Source organism: Zootoca vivipara, chromosome 5 (genome assembly GCF_965207765.1).
Source record: "Zootoca vivipara chromosome 5, rZooViv2.hap1.1, whole genome shotgun sequence".
In the NCBI taxonomy this organism is placed as follows: Eukaryota; Metazoa; Chordata; class Lepidosauria; order Squamata; family Lacertidae; genus Zootoca; species Zootoca vivipara.
The window spans coordinates 62,520,481-62,545,764 of NC_142588.1; the positions used below are offsets into that span (position 1 = coordinate 62,520,481).

At 45.7% G+C, this 25,284-nt stretch overlaps 1 protein-coding gene across 4 annotated transcripts in view; it reads right to left on the minus strand.

The window, feature by feature from the left end:
• The window catches only part of CROCC2 (ciliary rootlet coiled-coil, rootletin family member 2), an 87,283-nt gene extending 62,360 nt beyond the window's left edge, over nucleotides 1-24,923 (minus strand). Inside the window, exons 1-8 of one of the 4 annotated variants that reach the window (XM_060274572.2) lie at nucleotides 24,680-24,907; nucleotides 17,384-17,537; nucleotides 14,351-14,496; nucleotides 10,614-10,766; nucleotides 7,717-7,800; nucleotides 6,501-6,607; nucleotides 4,977-5,136; nucleotides 261-367 (exon numbers count right to left, since the gene is read on the minus strand). In XM_060274572.2, the coding sequence (XP_060130555.2) occupies nucleotides 261-367; nucleotides 4,977-5,136; nucleotides 6,501-6,607; nucleotides 7,717-7,800; nucleotides 10,614-10,766; nucleotides 14,351-14,467 (728 nt within the window). In that variant the 5' untranslated portion in view covers nucleotides 14,468-14,496; nucleotides 17,384-17,537; nucleotides 24,680-24,907. Of the gene's footprint in view, nucleotides 1-260; nucleotides 368-4,976; nucleotides 5,137-6,500; nucleotides 6,608-7,716; nucleotides 7,801-10,613; nucleotides 10,767-14,350; nucleotides 14,497-17,383; nucleotides 17,538-24,679 lie in introns of all 4 variants that reach the window. The other 3 variants (XM_035133879.3, XM_088670792.1, XM_060274571.2) reach the window with 3 other exon arrangements.
• Nucleotides 24,924-25,284: the final 361 nt, after the last annotated feature.

The window sequence follows — 25,284 nt, forward strand, 5'->3', positions numbered from 1 at the left end:
CCAATCAGGTGCCTGCAGGAAACCCACCAGCAGAACCCAGGCACAATACCCTGCTGTGGTTTCCAGCAACTGGGGTATATTTTGTCCCTCCCCAAATGCTTCGCATTGGTGTTTTTGCAGCTGACGACACCCAATATTTTTTAAACAACGAGGTCCCCCTACGAGGGCATCAGCAGCACAGGCAAATCTTTCAGGCATTTTCTAAAGAGCCCTCAGGGCTCCCTTTTGTAGCAGTGCTGCTGCATTGAGGGAGAACCCACCTCTCCATGGTTGTGCGGAGCTCTGCAAAGTTGCCACGGAGTGTGGCGGCTTGACGCCACAGCAGCAGGATCCCACTGTGCTCGCTGCTTAAATAGGAACTGTAACTCTGCAAAGGATGACGGAGAGAACAGGATACGGACATGTCACCGGTTCCAGCACTTCAACATTTTATTAACTGAGAGCTGCAGAAAGTTACCTCCCTCCGACCCCCATTTGTGTTACCCGCTATAGTTAACCATCTTCCAAAATCTGTTCAAGGTCCTATATGAGTAAGGCATGGGAAACAGAATGTTTTTGCCCCTGCTGCAGGCAAGTAGAAGGGTTACGGAAGATACTATTTAAATTTACCTACAACTCACTAGACTGCTTTCCTGGCACTTCTTGTTTTGCAAGCTGCGAGGAACGTTTGGAAAAGTAAGGCAGAAAATGTTAAATAAAATAACTTGCAACTAACCTTCAGTTTCCAATAAATAGTACTTTGAAGCCAGGCAGGGATACTGCTGCGTCATCCCCAAAACGCACAACAAAACTGTTAAAAGTTAAAATGCAAACCAGGAACTCAACGGAATGCTTCCTCTCCAAGGTTGCAGCAAGGCTGGCATCAGCTCTGGCTGAGCAAATAAGAGCTCTGAGCTCAGAACTTGGCCAACATATATATGAGCTAATATTTTGCTGTACACATGTGTATGTCTCAGTGCTTGTAAAAAAATATATATCTATACATACAGATTATTGTTCTGCAGTCCAAATAAATAAATAAATAAATAATGTCACCAAAGGCTTTTCTGTTTAGAACTGGAGTTTTCAAGGTTTCCTATTGGACCCAGACTCTTTCTCACAAAGGAGCTCTTTCATAATACTGGGAGAGCTCCAGCAATGCCTTGGTGGTCTCAGCTCCATAGAAGGGTAATCCAACAGCAATTTTAACTAGAGCACTACTACATCTGGTTAATAGGGCATGGAAATACTAAAGCAGCGGCAAATATGACATGATAGAAGTGTCACTGGGTTAAAAATGCCAACAGCCCGTTATGGAATCAGAATGGCCAAGGTCACTCTGTTTGTTCTGAGAGAGGGGCAGTAAAAGAAAGAGAGTCAGAGAGAGAGACAAATGGCTTCTCAATCAGGACAGATCATATTCAGGGAGAACCTAGAAGAACAAAAAGCTGCATCAGGCCAATAGAGGGAGATACTCTCCAAAGATATGTAGGCAGAGAATCAGAGAATTGTAGCAAAATATTCAAGGTTAGCGGGTTGAAGCTGCTGAGATGAATGAAGCAATGCCAACAGAGCAGAGAGCCAAGAAGTACAACTGACTCCACTGTAACAATTCTCACTTCAACACTAATAGTCCATGTTGACCCAACAAGAAAAGTGATGGGCGAAGGCCAAGTATTACATATTTTGGTACACAGCTTGTTTACAGCCGGCATTTACAAGCAAGATAATTATGAAGATCGGGAATAATTTATCTTTGAAGCAGCAGAGTCAAGGACAACTTGGCCAAGAGGGTTTTACTGTGAGTGTTGGAACACTCCCCGTTTTTTTCTGGTGGCCAGGAACATCAGTGTGGTGATGTGGCATTAACCTTCTAGCGGCATAGGAGATGTCATGAAATTTCAGGTAAAAGAAAGAATTCTGGATTTGTTCCTGTGCTGGAGGTTCAGCACCATTAACCTAAGTAAGAGTCAAACAAGGGAGGATGACAAAGAAAAAGGAAACCACAAAGGTGCTGGCATAAGAGAGAAGGATTAGGAAATGGCGCTATTTGTGTTTGCAATAATGCTAAAGCATAAGGTTTGCTTTAGTCAGCTATACTGTGTATAGCTGTGGTGCTGTGGGTTAAACCACAGAGCCTAGGGCTTGCCGATCAGAAGGTTGGCGGTTTGAATCCCCACGATGGGGTGAGCTCCCATTGCTCGGTTCCAGCTCCTGCCAAGCTAGCAGTTCAAAAGCACGTCAAAGTGCAAGTAGATAAATAGGTACCACTCCAGTGGGAAGGTCAACAGCGTTTCCATGTGCTGCTCTGGTTCGCCAGAAGCGGCTTTGTCATGCTGGCCACATGACCTGGAAGCTGTACGCCGGCTCCCTCGGCCAATAACGCGAGATGAGCACCGCAACCCCAGAGTCGGTCACGACTGGACCTAATGGTCAGGGGTCCCTTTACCTTTACTGTGCATGACCTGTGTGCTGCAGCTTACCTGGATGAGGATGCAGAAGGAAAGAGCAAGGTAGCATCAAGCCAGCATGGGCCTATTGGTGGGAGCAGCAGATTGGTTTCCCCAGCCACTCTGGGCAGCTTCCAACAGAAACATTAAAATACAATAATTTATTAAACATTAAAAGCTTCCCTAAACAGGGCTGCCTTCAGTTGTCCTCTAAAATTCTGGTAGTTGTTTTTCTCTTTGACATCTGTTGGGAGGGAGTTTCACAAGGCGTGTGCCACTCCCGAGAAGGCCCTCTGCCTGGTTCCCTGTAACTTGGCTTCTCGCAGCTAGGGAACCGCCAGAAGGCCCTCGGCGCTGGACCTCAGTGTCCGGGCAGAATGATGGAGATGGAGACGCTCCTTCAGGTATACTGGACCGAGGCCGTTTAGGGCTTTAAAGATCAGCACCAACACTTTGAATTGCTCTCGGAAACGTACTGGGAGCCAATGTAGGTCTTTCAAGACCGGTGTTATGTGGTCTCGGCGGCTGCTCCCAGTCACCAGTCTGGCTGCCACATTCTGGATTAATTGTAGTTTCCGGGTCACCTTCAAAGGTAGCCCCACACAGAGCACATTGCAGTAGTCCAAGTGAGAGCTAACTAGAGCGTGCGGCACTCTGGCGAGACAGTCTGCGGGCAGGTAGGGTCTCAGCCTGCATACCAGATGGAGCTGATAAACAGCTGCCCTGGATACAGAATTAAACTGTGCCTCCATAGACAGCTGTGAGTCCAAAATGGCTCCCAGGCTGCGCACCTCGTCCTTCGCACCTCCTGAAAGCAATGGTTGGGGCAGATTCCAGATAGTGAACAGTGTGGCAAGGTTACAATAAACTGTACTCTATGCATTTGGAAACAAACCCAAGGAAAAACTGTTGATATATGACAACAATTCTGAATTCACTAACCCTGTACAATGTTCGGTGCCCCTCAGTCTTGTAGATAAAACTCTTTAGTAGTTGGCCTGTGTCCTCTTCGAGAGGAGAGATGCTTATTCATTGAACCAAAACACACACTGCCTTTGCTAACTAGGATCTCTGCATTTTGCCAAATACAAATACTCTGCCAAACCCAAGCTGGATTTACAATGCATAATAAATTCAAAATGCAGCGTCCACAACCAACATTTATTTTCTAGAGAGTTTGTTTTGATCTGGGGTGGGGTTTTTTTTTTATAGAAAAGAGGGGACAGTAAGAGAAGAGGGGAAAGGAGCTCCCCCCAAAGAAGGAGTGGGGGCCAAACTATAAATGATTTTATGCACGCAGCTAGCAATAGCATTGTTTGTTTGTTTTTAAGGTAAACAGCGGGGGGGGAGGGGCTTGAACAGGACAATGTGGGTGGGAGAGTGGGATTGAACCCTTTGCCAACACCGTAGTCCTGAGCCAGATCAGTTGCTCCTTCAATACATAACATATTATATAGGCATTCAGAGGAAAGCTCCCACTGCCAACAACAGGATTGCAAGGAAAGAGGGAATACGGGCTATGGCACTCGCCAAAGGACTGGAACTGGAGAAATACAGTCGTACCTCGGAAGTCAAATGGAATCCTTTCCGGAAGTCTGTTCGACTTCCAAAATGTTTAGAAACCAAGGTGTGGCTTCCAATTGGCTGCAAGAAGCTCCTGCAGCCAATCAGAAGCCGCATCGGACATTCAGGGTTCCAAAGAATGTTCGCAAACTGGAACACCGACTTCCAGGTTTGTGGCGTTCGGGAGCAAAAACGTTTGAGTCGCAAGGCGTTCGTCAACCAAGGTATGGCTGTAGTAATTTTAGTGCCTGCTAAAAACATTCCTATTTAGACAAGCCTACCTAGATGCTTGCTTCCGTTGCTCGGTCCCAGATCCTGCCAACCTAGCAGTTCGAAAGCACATCAAAGTGCAAGTAGATAAATAGGTAGCGCTACAGCGGGAAAGTAAACGGCATTTCTGTGTGCTGCTCTGGTTCGCCAGAAGCGGCTTTGTCATGCTGGCCACATGACCTGGAAGCTGTATGCTGGCTCCCTCGGCCAATAACGCGAGATGAGCACCGCAACCCCAGAGTCGGTCACGACTGGACCTAATGGTCAGGGGTCCCTTTACCTTTACCTAGATGCTTAGAGAATGGAGGTAATTATAATCAGTTTTAGTATTTTAACTTTTGTCTGCTTTAAAATAGGGCTGTACATTTTCCCTGATTTTCTTATATTTTTGTAAACCACTTTGAGGTTTTAAAATAAAATAAAATATCAAAATAATAAAACAGCAGCCTGGAGGGAGCATGAGCTGAACCAGTGAAGGTAATGAAGATGAAACAGGGATAGTTGACTCAAAATTTTCTGGTCTTGGCAGGAGTGCTGATCCTATGGACAGCCGACTCAACAAGATGCTGAGTTGAGCAAAGAATTGGTCACAAAAAACTCCCAGTGCCAAATCTGTTACAAGTGTATAGTAGAATGGTGCAACATGAAGCAAATGGATTTCTAATCATGCTGTTGCCAGGCATTTCCAAAAGCAACCAACAGGACATGATGTACCTCCCTGCCCTTGTGCCACTGGGTTTCCTTCTGTTCACTCCTCAGCCTGTGCACTTCAGAAGTTGCCCTCTCCAGCTCCCCTGCTAGTCTTTGTTTTGAGGAGTTCATCTGGTCCAGCTGTTCCCGAAGAAGAGTATTCATCTGGGAAAGACTGGTGCTCCTAAGACAAAAAATAAGAAAGCCAAGGACAGTGTTTTCCTCCACAATCACAATATGGCACACTAGTTCTTTTAAATCCAAGAATTCCTCTATGTCTTTATGTCTATCAAACCATGTTAGTCACAACAAAGGCTTTGTACTAAATAATAAAAAAGATGGCGGTGTAGCACTTTCCTGAATAAAGTGGGTTTTGAGCAAGTCCCACCCTTTGGGCCAAAACCTGCCCTTACTTGTATGACATCAGGGATAGGGCAGGTAGGTAAAGCTTGCCCATAATGGCCTCATGGGCAAAATGGGGAAGCCCAGGGAGCTGGAGGTTCCCCACCCCAGCTTAGGATAAAAGGAATGGAATACGGATCTAACACACCTAAATCACAAATTAAAATAGTGTTCATGATTTGCAGTAATAGATTCAGGGATGCTGCTACCATCAAATGAAAGTTCAATGACATACAGTTGTACACTTCAAATGGAACATTAATTTATACCTTTCCTATGGATAAAATACCGTGACCCCAATTTAGCAGTGGGGGACCTCCAGCATACAAGTCTAATTATGCCCAGCCTGAGTCCCAGGTGAGGCAAGGCCATTTCCTACAAACCATGGCCACCTGCCCCACACCTGGCATCCTGTGGCATCAGGCCCGTCCTAGCCATAGAGGCTAGTGGCACGGAGAACCACGGCGCCGGGCGCTGGAGGGCTCTGGAAGGGCGCCAAGTGAGCGCAGGGTTCCGGCGATCTGGCCAGGACTGCGCTCCACGAGATGAGAGGCTGCGTCGCGTCTCTCTCCTTCTCCGAGGACTCCGCGCTGCGCCTCCTTCTCGTTTCCCCAGCACTGGGTTCCGCTCAGTCGAGCTTCGCCACCAACGCGCGCACAGTGCCCAAGCAGCTCTTGCTGGTCCCGCGGTGCCCACGCTGGTGGCGAAGCTTGACTGAGCGGAACCCAGCGCTGTGGAAACGAGAAGGAGGCGCAGCGCGGAGTCCTCGGAGGTGGCCTCCCGCTGCTGCCGCGGTCCACTTGGCACTCCCGGGTCCTTGGAGGGGCGCGCTGGAGGGACCTTAGCGCCAGGGCGCTGGATGGGCTTAAGACGGCCCTTTGTGGCATCAGATGTGGGGCAGGATACAGTTGTCTATCAGGAGCTTACAGGAACTCCTGATGGTGCTTTCAAAAGCAAGGATCTCTGTCAGCGCTGAGCAGTTGCAGCAATCCTCTTTGAAGGTGTTCTCTCTGCCTCAGTCAGCTGACTGGTGATGAAAGTGTGTCTTCAAAGGAGGCTGCCATAACCACCGACCAGCTGATCATTGAAGAGCAGTATATGAATGTACCATATACACAAACCCCCTGAAGCAAATGACAACCTCACCTCTGCTGCTCCTCTTCCAGGTGGATGAGAGTGCTCTCCAGCTCTGTATTGTGGTCATGCTCAAAGCGGAGTAAATGCGACTCTGTTGAGTCTAACCTCCTCTGCACCTAGAAAGATGACAGATTGTGCATTGATATTAAAGCAGCACACAGAATGAAAGGCTGGCAGGAGCTGTGTATGTCCTTATATATATGTTGTACAGCACAGAATCTGTTTAAGGCAATAGGAGACTTTCTCAGAATCCCAAAACTGCTTTTTAAAAAATACCATAAATATTTAGATTTGAGAGGTCTGTGATTGGGAGAAAAGGTAGGCAACATTAAAGACAGCCACTTCCTAAACCCTCAGAAATAAAACAGGTTCTGGGCAGGGTTTTTCAAAGACATGGGAGAGGTATTCATCCCACATAGCTTTGTATTCCTTCACATGACACTATCATGTCATAAGAATTCCAGAGCCCTAGTTCCTTCAGCTAAACTCTTCTCATGGATAGTGAAAAAATGTGGAGCGAAAGAATATGATGGCAACAGGCTGGGTGTGGATGGGAAGACTTTCTATCCTTTTTTTCCATACCAGCATGTCATGTTCCCCTGCCTTGGTCACCTTTTTCCTGAACGACAAAAGCCCCAAATGTGGTAACCTTTCATTGCCGGGACGTTGCTCCAACTCCGTGATCATTCTGGTTGCCCCTTTCTGCACCTTCTCCTGCTCAAATTGCACTGTGTGATGCACTAGGGATCTCTAGTTAAAGCGCGGCAATAATTGCCTTTTAAGAACCGCTCCATGTTTGGGCTTCTCACAAATAATTGTAGTCCTGCATAGGTTCCCCTCTGTGAATTATAATCCCCTCTAAACCCCACAGGCTTTAGCCTTATATAATATTATTACCCCGCTGTGAAAAAGGCTTTGTACCCAGAACGTCCTTCATAAAATAAAAGTACTCCACTGGTTGCCTATATGACCCATACTTTACACACACAAAACACCACCAAACTGGACATTCAGAAAACCAGTGGGAGTCTTTAAAGGATATGAACTGCACAAAGACTACTTGTACCATGTATGTCATTAGGCTAGGCTCTCTGCCAAGCGCTCGCTCCAATTAAAGGTGCATGGCGTGAGGGGACAGTGATCTGCAAATTGCCCACAGTGCTAACAGTCAGGCTGCCACATGCTTCATCACGGTCATTTATAGCATGAGAAAAGCCATACGCACCATCTGTTTCTGATGCTCACACTCGGAGGTTTTCTCCAGCAGTTGTTGCTCCAGCTCCCCACATCTTTTCTTGTACTGCAGCATCTGCGCCGGGGAATAGAAGCAACAAGGCACTGCTATGAAACCATCACGTCAGCGCAAGGATTTATGCTTGCCCCATGGAACTTCCCCCCTCCTTCCCCCATGTGTCCCCTCCCCAAATCTGCACCAGAGGGTTACGGGGCAGGGGTGGGGGACTGTCAAAATAGATCTAGAGGGGTGTAGGTTGGGGGAAGAGGAAAAGAGGAAAGTCCCGTTGCATTGCAGGGGGTTAGAGCAGATGAGGTCCCTTCCAACTCTGCGATGCTCTGATTCTAAGTGTCTATCCCTGTGCTGACAGGATGGTTACTTAGCACCGTACTGGGTACAAGCCTTAGGTAAGAGAATTAAAAAATAAGACAAGAGAGAATAAAGGAAGGAACCAGTAGCCCAGACAAAGCTACTTACCAGGAATAAAAGAGGCACGAAGAATGAAAGCTTGATCCACGAGGCCAATTTATCCAACAATTTTAACAGGTCTTCAACAAATTCTAAAGAGATTTCTGAAAACTTCCCTTGGACTACTACCATGACATCTGATGGAGACTGGTCAATGTAATAAAACACTGACTATGATAAGAGCTGGACCAAGAGAACCAGAAGCGTGCAGCCACATATTAAGTTCCACTACAGCTATGCACTTGATATCAACATTGCCAATCTATATTCTAACACAGGCATCCCCAAACTGTGGCCCTCCAGATGTTCTGGCCTACAACTCCCATGATCCCTAGCTAGCAGGACCAGTGGTCAGGGAAGATGGGGATTGTAGTCCAAAACATCTGGAGGGCCAAAGTTTGGGGATGCCTGTTCTAACACCACCCCAAACTTTATCCTATGCAAGCTATTGTTAAAGAATGTAACAAGCTCTGACCCCATTGACTGGCACTGTTGACCAGAAGATCAAGTATTTTCTTTTTTTAAAAAAACAACATAAAACTTTACACCAGGAGAGGAGCTGGAACTTACTGTGGGGAACATACATCACACAGTTGATGTATTCAAGCTCCTCAGAGTGCATGCACAAATAAAAGTTGAAATGGGGGAAATGTACCTTCTTTACCTTTGGATGTGCCATGTACAACCTCCCCTTACCTGTTGCCAACTCTGAAGTTCTATGTTCATTTCTCTTGCACCGCAACAGCATATCTGGAGAACATCTATTCTCCTCATGTGCTTGTTCTGGTGGCAAAATCTAGTTTAATTCTTTGGGCCATATTCTACGTGCAAAATGGATCCCACAGAGGTGGTTGTTCTAAACCCTATTTCTCTTCAGCTGGGATCTGCTTACAGCATGAATCTTGTAAGTAAATACAAGATGGAGGAAGAATTTGGGTGTTTCCTGGCACCATTTTAATCTCTGTCAAGACAGGCCAGGCCTATAACCAGAATGTGGATGGGTTTGTTTTTTTTAAGAGAAGCAGCCATTGTATGTAATAAATACATGACTACCCCAGTGGTCAGTGAGGAAGGAAGCATCTGTAATTAAAGGAAATCTGAAGGAACAAAACAGGAAGCAGAATACAGATTCTTAGGAGTATCAGCTGGGAAATGGAGGACGAGCATCTGAGGAAACGGAAGCTGTGGTAAATAAGCCTGAGGTAAATTCCTCTTGTGGGGAAGGGTCAGGGGAATGGTAGCATTAAAACAGATACCACAAATAAATGCACTCTCTGCAATCTGTCAACAGGCACCTAGCGCAGGTGAGGGAAGCCAACGTTGGCAGGAGCACAGATGGCAGGGACGCTGGGAGAAAGGCTAGCTTGGGTGAACACCTGAATAGGGCTGCAAGTATTGCTGCTAACCAGAAGCAAGGAATGACTGTGGTTGCCAAAACAGCTAGGGATGATGGGGAGAGAGGGCCCCAAAGAAAGAAGGCCTGATTATCAGGACCAAAGGGGCCATTTAAACCAGGGGTAGGGACTTTTTTGAGTATGGGGATTGCATCCCCTTGAGATAGACCAGGCATCCCCAAACTGCGGCCCTCCAGATCTTTTGCCCTACAACTCCCATGATCCCTAGCTAACAGAACCAGTGGTCAGGGAAGATGGGAATTGTAGTCCAAAACATCTGGAGGGTCAAAGTTTGGGGATCCCTGAGATAGACCTTCTGGGGCCACATGGCAGTGGTAGGCAGGCAAAATGGGTGGAGCAACAGGTGTGACCCGTACCTTTTTACAGTGACCTGCTTTCTTGTCATACATATGCAGATGTTTCCTCCTCCTGCCCCCACCCTCTCAGACCTCAGTCCAGACAAGCAGGAGGCATTATCAAGGGACACACGCCTGTTAAGTAAAAGCACTCCAGGAGGGTGTGCAGCAGAGCCTGTGAGGAGTATAGTCTGGAAAGAGAGAGTGTGATCTAGGAAGAGTCTTAAGGGCTGAATACAGGGACCTGGAACTCTGCCTGCACCCCTGTTTAAAAAATACCCAAAGCTCCTCCCCAGAGCTTTGGACAGATCAAAGGAAGGACTTCTTAAGAACCTAAGATGCTGCCTGATGCTATGTTTGCCAATGGATCCACATGGAAACAACTGAAACTGCTGGTTGGTGGGGCTTCTTTCTTCTTGTAGTCTCATAAAAAGGCCTGGTGTGCTACTCCCATCACCCATGAGTACTGGTCCCTACAGAACACATGGAACAGAAAATGCTAGGCAGGTACAAAGAGCATGCTTTCTAAATCAACAAGACAGGACCAACAAACCTAATGGAGAACTTCTGCACCAAGCCCCACTGCTGAGTCTTTATGGAATCCATCTGTGAGACCCCACCATTTTCCCATTCATGAAAAGTAGTGCCTGTTCAAGGTAATGCCACCCACCTTGTTCTGCATCTTCTGCACTAGCTGAGCCTGGCGCTGCTGCCCATCCTGGTAGGCTTGCAGCTTGCGCTTGTATGCCTTCTCATCCTCTCTGAACTGCTGTCTCATCTGCAGGAACATTGTGCTTCCTTCCTCCTCTCCTCGGAGCTCCAGCTACAAAAGCAAACACCCTCCCTGATCCAAATGGCAGAGCAAGGGTCAGGAGCAGAACAGCAAGGAACCAATGCCTGGCTCCTTAGATGTCACACAAGAGCAATGTGGCAGGATGCAACCAAATGAATGGAAAATAAATAAATCTGTGTTTGAAAATGAGCTCTAGCTTTGCAGAATTCAGGGTTTCCAGCAGGGCTCCCAGCTGTTCCTGGACCTCTGGACAACAAGAACTTCCTTTCTCTGAAATACACATTCAACATCCCAAATACTCAAAATATACATGCCTACATTTCGCAAATGTAATGAGAATTCATGCAAATATGAATCACTGAATTTGCATGCTCTTCTTTCTCTCTTCCTTTCAGACCGTAATGCGTCTGAAATCCTGCAGTTTCAAATTAGCTAAGGCTGGTTACAAATTTAGATTTTTGGCAGGGGAAAGCTGAACAGGAGGAAGAGACTTACGGAGAAGCTGAAAGGTCAGCGTACCTAACAAGAACACTACTAAAGGCCTTAAGGGAAGGAAATATAGTGGTGATGGGCACAGAATCTTTCTGTAGACACTGCCTGCTCATTTTGGTATGTCTCTGGACAGCTAAAGGGTGATAAAAAAGCTTTGAAGAAAAAAAAAGAAACTTGAGACTATTACAGTACAATCCTATGCATATTTACTATGGGTTCAGTGAAACTTATGCCCAGGTAAATGTGTACAGGACAGCAGCCTTAGGCTGCAACACTAAACAGACTTACAGGAGATTAAGCCCCACTAGACACACTGGAACTAAATTATAAACATGCATAGGATTATTCAGGTTAAATAGTGCCCTAGATACTAGGTCTCACACAATCCTGCACTTTGCACTACATGCAGAAATACACCAGCTTGAATATTGTTTATGATTTGGTAGTTAGAACCTCAAAGCAAATGGTGGCAAAAGCTTCCTAATGGAATTCAAATGTAGCTCCTTCTTCTGCCTAGCAAAATTTATGACGACTACAGCAGGGTTGGGGAACCTCAGGTCTGGGGGCGACATGTCACCCTCCAGGACTCACTGTGTGACCCTCAGGACTCTTCCCAGGCCACACACCCTTCATAGACACCCAATTCCCCATGGCACATCCTTCATTGGCCCTGCCCTGCACCCCCCTTGACTGTTTTTGCTTGGCTGGACTGTGTCCTTGAACTCCGATAATGCCTCTTACTTGCCTAGATGGAGGACAGAGAAGGGAGAGTGTGTGGGTTTCTGTAAGACTAGCCTACTATATACAGGTAAAATTTACATTTGTTGCTCCACCCACTTGTTCCTCCGGACCCACCCACCACTGACCCACAGCCCACAGAAGGCTACTCAGGAGGGAATGTGGCGCTTGGTCAGAAAAAGGTTCTCCATCCCTTCCCTACATGAATCAAGACCTCACCCATTCATTCCGTTTCTTTTGGCCTCCCAAATAGCATTCATTCCATTGCTACCATTCAGCAAAAAGGAGCAGCTGGGGGCAGGGCAGCGGTCCCAGTCTGTTGGAACAGCTTTTTGAAGGGCTTGATGCTGAGTCAGGCCTGGATCTCCGTGCCTGTCATGTGGACTGGAGGCAGGGATTGTTTGGACTTATAATTATTTATGCTCCTCTGGATGGGAACCTTTGTCTAACCAAGAATGTGCCCTATGTTCTCCAGGCAGCAAACCAAGCACCAGTTTCTCCCGGGGAAGGGGCCACACAGCTAAGCACCATGACCACCTGCATACTCCAGAAAGCAGCAGTATGTGAAAACAGGGCCAACATCCTGTCCGTTCTAGCACGCCTGAGGAGATATCAATGAACTGTGTCTGTGCACCATAATCTCCCAACATTTGCACACTAGAATGTGATTCCTGGCAATTTTCCTTCAAAGGGTCACTGCTGCAGCAGAATGCTAGATGATTGGTTGGGTTTAAAAGCAGCTGCTCTGCCATTCTGTTTCCGAGTCTACTTTCACACAAATAAACACTTTTAAAACATATTAACTGTATCTAAGTAATGAAGACATACTGGCCAAACATTATGCTTACGTTAACCTTTCTTTCTTAGGCATAGTGTGCTTACCCTACTGTAGTGTGGGAAACACAACCTAGCACAACCTAATGAGGCCTCTTCCTCATTATTTTGATTTATTTCATAGGTGCTCCTCAATTACTTACAACATAACATTATTACAGTATTCTACTTTCAGTATTCAATTTCATTGTACTATTTAAAGTACAATGACAATAAAGTATCTAGCTAGCTAGCTGGAGAATGACGCTGAACCAGATGGCATTTGCGCTCACAGGAGCCACTATTTTATAAAAGGGGAGTGCAACTTGATAGAAAATGGGAGGGGTGCTTCCAGACATCAAAAACATAGGTAAAGGTAAAGGGGCCCCTGACCATCAGGTCCAGTCGTGTCCGACTCTGGGGTTGTGGCGCTCATCTCGCTCTATAGGCCGAGGGAGCCGGCGTTTGTCTGCAGACAGCTTCTGGGTCATGTGGCCAGCATGACAAAGCTGCTTCTGGCGAACCAGAGCAGCGCACAGAAACGGCATTTACCTTCCCGCCGGAGCGGTCCCTATTTATCTACTTGCACTTTGATGTGCTTTCAAACTGCTAGGTGGGCAGGAGCTGGGACCGAGCAACAGGAGCTCACGCCGTTGCAGGGATTCGAATCGCCAACCTTCTGATCAGCAAGCCCTAGACTCTGTGGTTTAACCCACAGCGCCACCTGGGTCTGTAAAGAAATAAGGTTCTTTTGCTAGAAGCTCATCTTTTCCTGATTGAATGTCTTTCTTACGAAATTCTGCCTGGGTGCTCCTAAGTTTACACGAGCCCAAAACACCACAAAGCCTAGAATGCTCAACAATAGATATATTTTTTTCCCAATCTTTTCAGATCCAAGTCTCACCTTTCACACCAAACTGTAACATGAGACCCACTTTATTTATTTTTTAATCCTTCTCTCATGTGGTCATCGTGTATGACTATCTATGTGTGTTTTGATTTGGAAGCAGCTCCCAGCGACTTCAAAATGGAGCCAAACCGATAACCATTTGCGAAGAATATGGTTCTCCAATGGTCCTATATACAGCCTGACTTTTGCAATGTAGACCACAGATTCTGAATGCCCTTCCTCCTTTAAAACTGCTCTTGCTGTGTCTCAAGAGATGTTTATGACATTGAAGGGCAGCCAGGACTACAAGGAGTAAAGGAAACTGCTACAATCTAAGTTCTTGTGGGAGAGCAGCCAAATGAAACGATGGAACCAATGTCCATAAACTGTATGTTGTCATGTCACAGGACCTGCGCAGGACATGGGGAAGTGTGCATGACCAAGAGTCATGGCAATGTAAGGTTTATCTGAACTTATGAATAAGCCCTCCATCTTAATTCTCTCTCTGTGTTGCCAGTCAATATGTCATCAGCTGCCAATCTACACCAGCTGCAAGAGAGAATGATGGATAATCATTTCGTGACGGAGCTCTCAGTTGGATTTGTGTCTTTGCAAGATTGTTCCATACAAAAAGTAGCTTGTTGTTTTTTTTTAGATGGGTTTCTTCAAATGTTGATCTTACCCTCTCACTAACGGCATGGTATTTGCTAGCCAGCTCATCCTTCTCCGCACGAGTTTGTGCCAACAGGTCCTCAAGGCGTGAGAGCTCCTTCTGCAACAAGCGGTTTTCTTCTTGCATATTGACTGCAGAGGCTGTTTCTGACAAAGCTGGAAACAGCAATAAAAGGAATAGGTTGGCTGCAGGTAGGAATAAGGGATATACTTAATTCAGTTCACAGTGAAAGGTGAGCCTACCAAATCCACACTTTTTGAAACACTATGGGAACTGAAACACAACCGTTCTAAATTTGCACTTATCTGAATTTTGCGATAAGAGTTCTCCAACCAAGCGATGTTTTTACAAAATATATTCATGTATTAAAATTCCTTGCAAAAATGTGCACATTAGTCAAAACTGCCTATAAAAATGTTTTTATTAAGAGAATTCACACGCAGATGCCTAAATGAATTTATGATTAGAAAAATGAGGAACTCAGAGAACTAAAATTGACAGACCATTTCCTTCCTAGTTCCAGGAAAGGCAACCTATGAACAGATTGAGGATGTTCACCCTACCAAGGTATATGGATTAACCTCTTAGTACAAAAACCTTGGGATTCAAAACATAAGCACTTAAGTTGTCCAAAAGGGATGTATACCTCGGGTTACAGCCGCTTCAGATTGTATCTTTTCGGGTTGCACTCAGCGCCGAACCCGGAAGTACCAGAATGGGTTACTTCTGGGTTTTGGTGCGCGACCATGTGCAAAAATGCTAAATTGCACTTTGCACATGCGCAGAAGTGCCCAATCGCAACCCGTGCGTGCACAGAGCGAGTTGCAAACACTGCAGGTTGCGAAAGTGCCTCCCGCACGGATCACGTTCGCAACCTGAGCGTCCACTGTACTAAGAATTGATTGCAAGCAAGTACTTGATACAAGATATCTGCCTTATTTATTTTGCTAAAGCATCTTCCAATAAAAGTTTAATGTTTAATTATGGCAAAGCACAGCATTCTTTCTCCGTTTTTGAGGGACAGGGCTCACTCTTTGAGCCATCCTATGAAACGGAAGTAGCAATGACTGCTCCCTACATCAAATGGGGGGGGCACCTTTTGCGTGGTCGCGCACAGCCCCCTGGATCCCAGTGAGGCTCCTGGTAGTTTGGGCTGGCTTCATCCTCCCCAGGCTGGATACCTGGAGGTCTATGCCTACCTCAGCCAATCACCCAATTTTGCTTGGGGAGGCATTGCCACGGGATCGGCAGGTAAGATGAGGGACCATCCTGCCCACACAACAGAAGGTGAATCTTACCTGCAAAGTGGCAGTCGGCTCCAGAGCTTCTCCCACCCTGCCCTCCCTCAGTTAAGTCTTCTTTTGCAGCTTAACCTCTTCTCCACAGGTACACAGGCGCTGCTACGTCAAGGTCACTGTTGAAGGGCCGGAAAGGAATTCTCCTGCATTGGCAGGTTTTGCCTTTCCCGTAGCAAAATGTCACAACTTTGGCGCTTTCAGGCCTTGGGCAGAATCCTTTAGTCTATCTTCCTAAATGGGTGTGTGGGGTGTGAGGCAGAGACCTATGCCCCCTTTGCGGCAGTGATCCCAGGGTTCCCCTTTAAAGGGGTCTTGAGGGGAGGCATTGGTCATACGCCGAGAGGTTGTCATTGCTCTCCCCTCCAACGGCGGCAAAACGGGGGGCGGGCTCTCTGCTTGAAAATATGTTCTCCAGAGCCAGCCCAATCCCCACACATTCTGGATAACCCTGATGTCTCCCAGATCCCCGGCTGGGGACTGGGTAGGATAAACACCCAATGTCTCCCTACATCTGAAACTTAATAAAGTTGTGGCCAATTTTAATCCCATAGCATGTTGTCTTGTGTCATTATTCCGCTCGGGGGTCACTTGGGGTTGGGGGGGGGGCTCTGCCTGTCCGCGCAATGTTTCTAAAGAATTCCAGGGACTAAAGACTGTTCTTTAGCAAGAGACACCTGCATTCATTATCTAACTCTGTACGTTCCAGGGCTGCTTTCTAGTGTTGAAAACAGGTTCTGGGGCCAGATGATGTCTAGCCAAAAGTGTGGCCATGCGTTTACAAAGCTGTATGGAAAGCTGCCTTGAGAGGGCCTATTAATCACAGGCCGCAAGATAGCCATACCCAACCGTTACAGGGATAATGATGATCTTCCATATGGGGACTGAGAAGCTTGGGCTAATTTTCCAGCTCGAGTCCAGGCACGCTGAGTGTTGCTTGGCAGGTTGCTTAATCTTTCTGATCCTCAAATGCAACATGACGGCAAACAACTTTATATTGTCTTCTGGAAGCCTGAGCTAAACCATCTCCCTCCGTCTTTGCTTGGTGGCTATGGCTGAGAATCTCTAAGGTTCAGGAACTCTTCCCAACTGTGATTTATTTATTTTTGCAATGAGAGAGAAATCCACAATGTCTTTTGGGGACATAAAAGAAAAGGGCAATCATCTGAAAGAAAGGGTGTCCTTTGGACTTAGGACCATTGTTCTCCCTTGCTATAGCTAGGGTTGGCAAAGGACATTTTGCTGCTTGAGGCAGAGCAGGAAATGCTCCCCAGTTGCAAAGTCAAGGTGCATGTACCAAAGACCAAACCATTTGCTGCTCTTTCTATGTCTGCTGCCTCAGGCATTCACCTCGCTCTGCCCAATATTAGGACTGGCCCTGGTGATTGCTCTTTCCCCTCTTCCACCTGGAAAGGCTACAGTCTGCTCACAGTCAGAAACACAATATTGGATTAATTTACCATGAACAGAAGCTGCTAGTTTTACATAGTACTCTGAACGAGTCCGATGGACTGCTTTGCATGGAATGGAAGCGAGGAAAGGCTGTTACCACATGCACGGCGAGAGTGGACTGAATTTTCTGACAACTTCTTCCAAGGAGGAAGTCTTCAGAAACATCATCAAGCCAACACTGCGTGTTATGTGGGGATGTTAGGAGCTTCCTAATTTCCTGCATTTGTTCTTGCTTTGAAAACCCCAACCTCGGGATGTCTCTGCTCTATGTCTCTGCCAAAGTCCAAGACAGCACCTTGGGATGATGACGGCTCAGCTAGACTCTGTGTGATGATTTGCCGGATCCTAGCTGGGACAGTTGTGGGTGCAGCGCTCTCTCCTTCCCCTTGCACGGTCAATGCTTTGTCATCTTTGCTTGCTCTGGGATGCAGCACCGTATCCTCCAGTTTCTAAAATACACACAGAAGTTAAGCATTGGCTGGCAAACTTGTAATAAATAATAATAATTTATTATTTATTATTTATACCCCGCCCATCTGGCTGGGCTTCCCCTGCCACTCTGGGCGGCTTCCAACAAACATTAAAATACATCAAATATCACAGATTAAAAACTTCCCTAAACAGGGCTGCCTTTAGGTATTTTCTAAATGTCAGGTAGTTGTTTATCTCTCTGACCTCTGATGGGAGGGTGTTCCACAGGGCAGGTGCCACTACCGAGAAGGCCCTCTGCCTGGTTCCCTGTAGCTTTGCTTCTCGCAGTGAGGGAACCGCCAGAAGGCTCTCGGCGCTGGACCTCAGTATCTGGGCAGAACGATGGGGGTGGAGACGCTACTTCAGGTATACTGGACCGAGGCCGTTTAGGGCTTTAAAGGTCAGCACCAACACTTTGAATTGCTCTCGGAAACATACTGGGAGCCAATGTAGGTCTTTCAAGACCGGTGTTATGTGGTCTCGGCGGCCGCTCCCAGTCACCAGTCTAGCTGCCGCATTCTGGATTAGTTGTAGTTTCCGGGTCACCTTCAAAGGTAGCCCCATATAGAGCGCATTGCAGTAATCCAAGCGAGGTTTTATTTAGCCATTGCTGGACCCTGGGAAGCGATTACCTCTTTATGATGGACTTTCTGAGATCAGCATAAAACTAAACTTAGAGCTAAGAATGGCTGTCACATAGCTAGAAACCTTTGAAGGTAAGGGGGAGTGGTTTAGAGAGAGACTGCTGTAAAAACAAAAGTGATCTCTTTATATCTCATTGACATTTAGCGCATTTCAACAAGTTATAAACTCAATAAAAATAGAAAGGCAAGGACATCTGCAAGGCTTCAGCTAAAACCAAAAATACAATGATACCAATCTTTTAAACTTATGAAGATCCAGGAATTCAAATATCTGCACAAGTTATTTCCCCCTCCTGACTCACTCTTTATGTACAAAGTTAGCATTTTCAAAATTGCTTATGAAATATAATACAATTCTCTACTTTGTGTCCTCACCTAGGTGAGTGCAAGTTAAGATTCTACAAGGGTGCACAGCATTACAAGGCCTTGCGCTGTGTTATTTTAAAAATATTTCTAAAAGCTTTTTTGTGATAATAAATCCTGCTACATTAGCTTCACTTTATCACATGTCTGCGGTAAAATTACATGAACCAATGTTGTCGGTTACATGGCCAGAATTCATGTTATGAAATATGTGTCAAAGTTTCTGAAAACCATTATGAAATCTTATGCAGGTGAAGCACGCAAGGACAAAAGAGCATCGAAATTATGAAAGATAAAGAGCCTCGATGCAAGATGAGCATAATAATTTTGTGGGAAATGAACAAGGTGAAATGACATCAGGAATTACAACACTACTCTTGGACCTTATGTTTTGTTGCTGATGCTACTAGAACTGCTAGCACCGTTTAAAACTAGTACTAAAGATGATGAGAATGGTGTTCTGGCACCCTATTTCTATCTGCAAAATGGGGTCTTGAAGGGCTATATGCTTGTGAAACATGGACCACTTATAAACGTCATCTCCAACTGCTCGAAAGATTCCATCAATGGTGTCTCCGAAAATTTTTACACATCACTTGGGAAGACTGGTGAACTAATATCAGTGTACTGAAAGAAACAAAGATCACCAGTGTGGATTCTTCAACATCAACTTCGTTGGACTGGTCATGTTGTGCGGATGCCTGATGATCGTCTTCCAAAGCAACAACACCGATGTATGACTGTACTCTATTCCAAACTTAAAAATAGAAAGCGTATTGCTGGTGGTCAACAAAGGAGGTTTAAAGACTGTCTCAAGGCAAATCTTTAAAAATGTAGTATAAACACTGACAACTGGGAAACACTGGCCTGCGAGCGCTCCAGTTGGAGAACAGCCTTTACCAAAGGTGTCATGGGCTTTGAAGAAACTCGAACTCAGGACGCAAGGGAGAAACGTGCTAAGAGGAAGGCACGCTTGGCAAATCCACACCATGATCAACTCCCACCTGGGAACCAATGGCCCCACTGTGGAAGGACGTGTGGATCCAGAATTGGCCTCCACAGTCACTTATGGACCCATTGTTAAAATCGTTTTTATGGAAGACAATCTTACTCGGCTACAAATGATCACTAAAGAAGAAGAAGATCTGCAAAATGTTGAGGGTATTTTTTTCTCATGGCTGATGCTATTCGCAAATGTACAGTGCATGTAAATCACGGGTAGATCTGAGATCTGAACTTAATTTGTGCCAAAGGCACTGGGGCTTATGCCTATTAGGTGGTTGTAAAGTTTGATTCTGAGGCGATTTTGGAATTGTGTCGGGTAGGAACATCTTTACTTTTTTGCCCTTCTCACCCTGTTGTCAAACCCACACAGGTGGCTAATTCGCTTGTCTGCTTATCTTCTCAATGTTTTATTGCTGGGCCCAGTCATTACTGGGGCTCCCTTGTGCTCACAGAACAAGAAAGACATATTGCATGAAGATGTGAAGCATAATAATAAACAAAAAAACAGTTGTTGCCATGCCAACAGAGCTAAAACGTCGTACAGAAAATACAGCAACAATGCCCTCTATCGTCTGTACCTCATCAATTACGAACAAATCTCATTGAAATAAGGAGGCTGCTGCAATCTGCACTTCATTCCAAATCTTGTTTCCAATTGTCTCTGAAAAGCACGGTACAGTACTCCACTTCCCAGGATACACATGATGTTATAAAGACAGCAAAACCATCCTGTAAAATCTCTTGCTTATATTTTGACAAATGTCTCACAATGTTCTTCATCATTTCTCCTCCATCACTATTGGAGCCTCAACCCCCCCCCTTTTAAAATGCAATCCACTCTCATGCACATCCCCATAATATTTTCAGCTGATCTATCAGTAGGGGGGGGGGATTTTTGGATCATGTACAACTTCAGCTAGAACAAAATTAGTACTGTATCTCAAAAGTTAGATTCCTGTCTCCCATTGCAGAAAATCTCTCTCTCTGTGTGTGTGTGCCTGTGTGCTTGAGACTGCATAAATTATATTTTTCCTAAACTACCCAAGACTACAAGATGAGGAAGTGTATACATGTTTTTGTTTTTGTGACTGTGTGGAACCCAGTTCAGCTACTGATTGATTGTGACTGCAGTACATTGCTTATTGCTTTCATTTTATGGATCAATGGTCTCGTTAGATAGTAAGATTCATGTTAAATTGCTGTTTTAGGAGTTGTTTTTAAAAGTCTGGAACGGATTAATCTATTTTGCATTACTTTCTATGGGAAAGCGTGCCTTGGTTTTGGAACGGATTTCCAGAATGGATTAAGTTTGAGAACCAAAGCACCACTGCAGACTACTATTCTCAGGGCACTTTAAGGTTTTGGTGGATGCAGGAGAGATTTGGTGCTCTCATATTATTATTTCTGCAAGGTGGCCAAGGGTGGTATGTGATCTTTTCTTTCCTGTAAACTTTCCTCAAGCATCTCTGCAACCCCATTGGCTGGCTGCACTTCCTTATTTGAAAAAGTCCCATAGGAGGAGTTACCTCATGATTTCTCCCCCTGGGCTTTGATTGAATCAGTGGCAGAGGGCAAAGGGCAGACCACTGAGGAAATGTTTTGTAGAATGGGAAGAAAAATGTCACCCACCAAGCATAATTTAGCCACCTCAAAAGTAAAGAAAGCATGGCAAAAAAAGACCTGCACCCCACCCGCAAGAATTTTACCAAAAAAAAACCCCTCTCCTTTTCAATAATTTTGGTTGGGGGAAAAACATGAGAGAATAGTTTGGCACAGCACTACAATTATCCAAGCACTTTGGTGGGCAGCCTGGTTTGTAGAGGGAAGAAAAGAAAATAGCAAGTGCCTAGGCTATATTGCATGAGCATCTGAAGGACCAGTTGCTGTGCAGTTAAAATCAATATGTCTATCCACGGAAATAGATGAGAACTGGCCCTCGTAGCTACAACTTAAGCAATGAATTCACCTTGGGCATACCAAATCACAATGAAGTCCAAGAAGAGCTTTGGTACAAAGTACAATCATTTTAAGAGATTGAAAACATTCTACTTCTAAAACTCAAATACAAATGGTATCATTTTGCAATAACAAATTCCTGTTTTAAAAATGCAGATCACTGCACAGACCACACATGGCATAAGGCAGACAAATGCAAATGGAAATCACACAGAGAAACATACAATGACACCGAGATTCGCTCAGACATATATCAAATGCTGCCTGATGAAGACTAGGAGCAAAGAGCCAAATCTCTGATAGTTTCAGTTAGATTAGGCTCTGCTCCAGTGATGGGAAACCTTTGAGGTCTTGGACTCCAGTTCCCATCAGTCCCAGCCAGCATGGACAATGGTCAGAGGAGTTGGGGCTTGTAGTCTAACCACCACTGGAGGATCAAAGATGTCTCACCATTGTTCTACTGGGTGCTATGTAGGTTTTATGCTACACCTAGGACTGCTAATAATAGGTTTTTAAAAAACCTGAGGGGAATATGTTTTTGTAAGGTGATATTGTCCCTTTAACAACTTATCCAATCCCCCCCCCTATTTTTTTTTTTAGCATTTTGGCCTTTTGAAACAACAGATGCCACATGTGAGTATGAAAACTGCAAGACTAGCAGAAATTCCAGTTTAGCATAGTTGTAACATTGAGGCCACCCATCAGCAAAGGCATTGATTAAAACACTTTGCCTGGGTAATGAGTTGCAGCTGTAGTATGGAGTCTCTAAATAGGACCCATGGAGATAGCTACTCCCTCTGCAGCTGGTGATGTCAGCACAGCTGTGGAAAGAGCAGCCATTGGTGAGGCATCTGCATGTTAGCTGACTTTGCCCATTCACAAAGAAGAGTAGCGAAACACAATCCACCAACATGCAAGGCAAGTACAAAATGGTCTCCTGAAAGGTGTCAAGGCCTGTAGTAAGTTGACAATCCACTTGCAGCTCATGCCGCAGGGCGAAGGACAAGTGTGATCATTTCAACAGTATCAATCCCACCTCATTTCAAGCATAGCTCAAAAATCCATGAAGCACAATGCGGGAAAGCCAACTGTAGGAAAGCTGTTCACGTTTTCCTATATGAAGGGTATTTGGGGGCATGAAGCTCTTGCTCTTACCAGGTTGGGCATTGTGAATGGACCAGGTTGTGAATGTGAAGAAGATTGCCTCCTTATTGGAAATCCATGTACTATTCCAATTTACAGACGTAAAATGATAAGTGTAAGAGAATGAGATGATTGGCCTTACTCTGTAAGACAGTGCAATCTCACATGAAGCCCTTGAGCCAGTCACAATCTTGTTCTCTGGCTCCTACTTCATGGCAATTTACCATCCCTCTAGCAGAGTGGTTTGTGCCAGGCTCCTTTCTACACTTATGATTTATAGAAGGGGTAGCCACATGTTAGTCTATTTTAGCAAAAACAACAGAATATCATGCTACCATAAAGACATGACTAAGCAGACCCTGGCCCAAGAAAGATTATGCCAGCCCTCCCTTTGCCAACCTGGTGACTTCCAGATGTTCAGGACTATAACTCCCATCTAGCTGGGACAGATGGGAGAGTATGGCTGGGGTGGATAAAGGCTGTATAGAAGCATCAAAGCATTACAATATTGACAGTTTTATGGTAGGCTAGTTCTGTACTCCCCCACTGGAATTCAATCCAGTGAACAGCAGCTCTGAAATCAATAGATGTTTCCACAGAATTAAGTCCAGTTTACCATTGCAGCCCTATGAGCACTTCCTTGGGAATAAGTCTAATTAAACTCAACGAGACTTCGGAGTGAACGTGTAGGATAGGGCTGTAAATCTATTTTCCTGTTGGGCATAGCTGCCAAGTTTTCCCTTTTCTCGCGAGGAAGCCTATTCAGCATAAGGGAAAATCCCTTAAAAAAAGGGATAACTTGGCAGCTATGGTTGGGTTGCGCTCACACATCCTCCAGCCTAGTCCTTTGCTCCTTACTCTCATTTCTGAAAACTTGCTGCCATCTACTGTCACTTATAATGGCAACAACTACATTTGTCACAAAACAACTTCAGCCCATGTAAGACAACAGTCCACCAACCCCGGATGCCACAGTCATACACGGATGCCTTGAAGGACAGAGCAGAAGCCAAACACAGAAAGACTTCAATCATGGGTTTTAATAGGCCATATTTTCAAAATCTCCAGAGAAATTCTACTTGCAGTAAAATGCACATGCAAACAAACAAACATATAACAGCTCTCCTTAGAACACTAAGGATTTGAGATGAGACAAAAAAGGGTACTCTGCTAAGCTGGCTGCTTCTGGGTCATGCTGCAAAACCAGTCTCTGTATGGTCCCATGGTTTATAGAAGCCCTGTCTGATTTAATACTTTATAAACTTTGCTGGTGCAATTACTTTATACCCCAGTTGTAATGCTGTACAGTACTCCCATGAACACAGAATGCTGCCTGATACCAAGTCAATCCCACTCGGTACACTCTGTACTGACCAGCAACAGGTCTCCAGGGTTTCATGACAGTGTTGCCCCCACCCCAGGTGGAGATGTTGGAGAGCAAACCTGGGACCATTTGCAAACAAAGCCTGTGCTCTACCTTAATGCACTGTAATGGCCCTTCCCCTGATAATATTCTCACAACCACACTGTGAGGCAGGTACTAGGTTAGTTTGAGAAACAGGGACTGACCCAAGGTCACTCAATGAGTATTGGGTTGGACTAGATGGTCCTCAATGTCCCTCCCCACTCTGATTCTAGGATTTCTGTTCTGAGTTCCACGGGTTGGTGATATGACCCTGGGCCCCGCTGTCCAACACTGTTACACGTATTTGCACATCATATCAAGAGATTGCAGAGGTTTTAATCCATATCATCTTCTCTGTAGACATCCAGAAACTAAATATTGTCCAGATCGGCGACATGAAAGGGGAGCAGACGCGAAATATTTTTATTTCGCCATTTTACTTCCGAAGTTGGGAACCTGGCCCCTGCCCGCACCCCCCGCCAAGGGAATGCAATTCTATCCTTTTCTGGCTCGTCATGTGCGAGGGGGCGGAGGCAGTGCGTTTTAATTACATGCTCTGGACTTAGCCGCAGGAGAAGTATTAGAAAGCGAGCCACTCACTCACCAACCTGGATTGCAGCCTCCAGCCTCAGACTTGGCTTCTCCTCGCTGCTCTCGCTCATCGCTCAAAGACCGGGGCAAGGACCAGCCAGAGAGGCCGAGCGCGGGCCGAGCAGCTCTTCTCGGGACTTGCAAAATAAGAGGGAACGGTGCACCCGCGGGTCGGAAGCCCGCTCCCTGGAGAAAGAGTTTGCAGGCCTGGAGTGTCGGCGACTCCCTGCGGAACCTTCTCCGCTGCCTTCAGGAATGGAGGACGCACGCGGCGGGGCCCGGCCGCGGTTGCTAAGACAACGGGGACGCCGAGTAACCCTTGTCGCCATGGAAACAGAACGCGGCCCGGGGTTGCCGCGGAAACCAAAGAGACGCGGGAAGCCGAACTGTTTCACCGGGCCCGGCGAAGGAGAAAGCGGGAGAACTTCTCTCCCCACTGTTGGGCAGGGGAAGGTTGATCCCAAGGTAATAATAATGTAATTAATAACACACTCCAGCCTTAGGAAATAAGTACAGTACAAATAAACATATATAGTTAGGGTTGTGAGAGGCAACTCTATGGAATACTCTGTCTCTCTTAATAGTATTTCTAAACTGACTCTCAACATAAGTATGCAG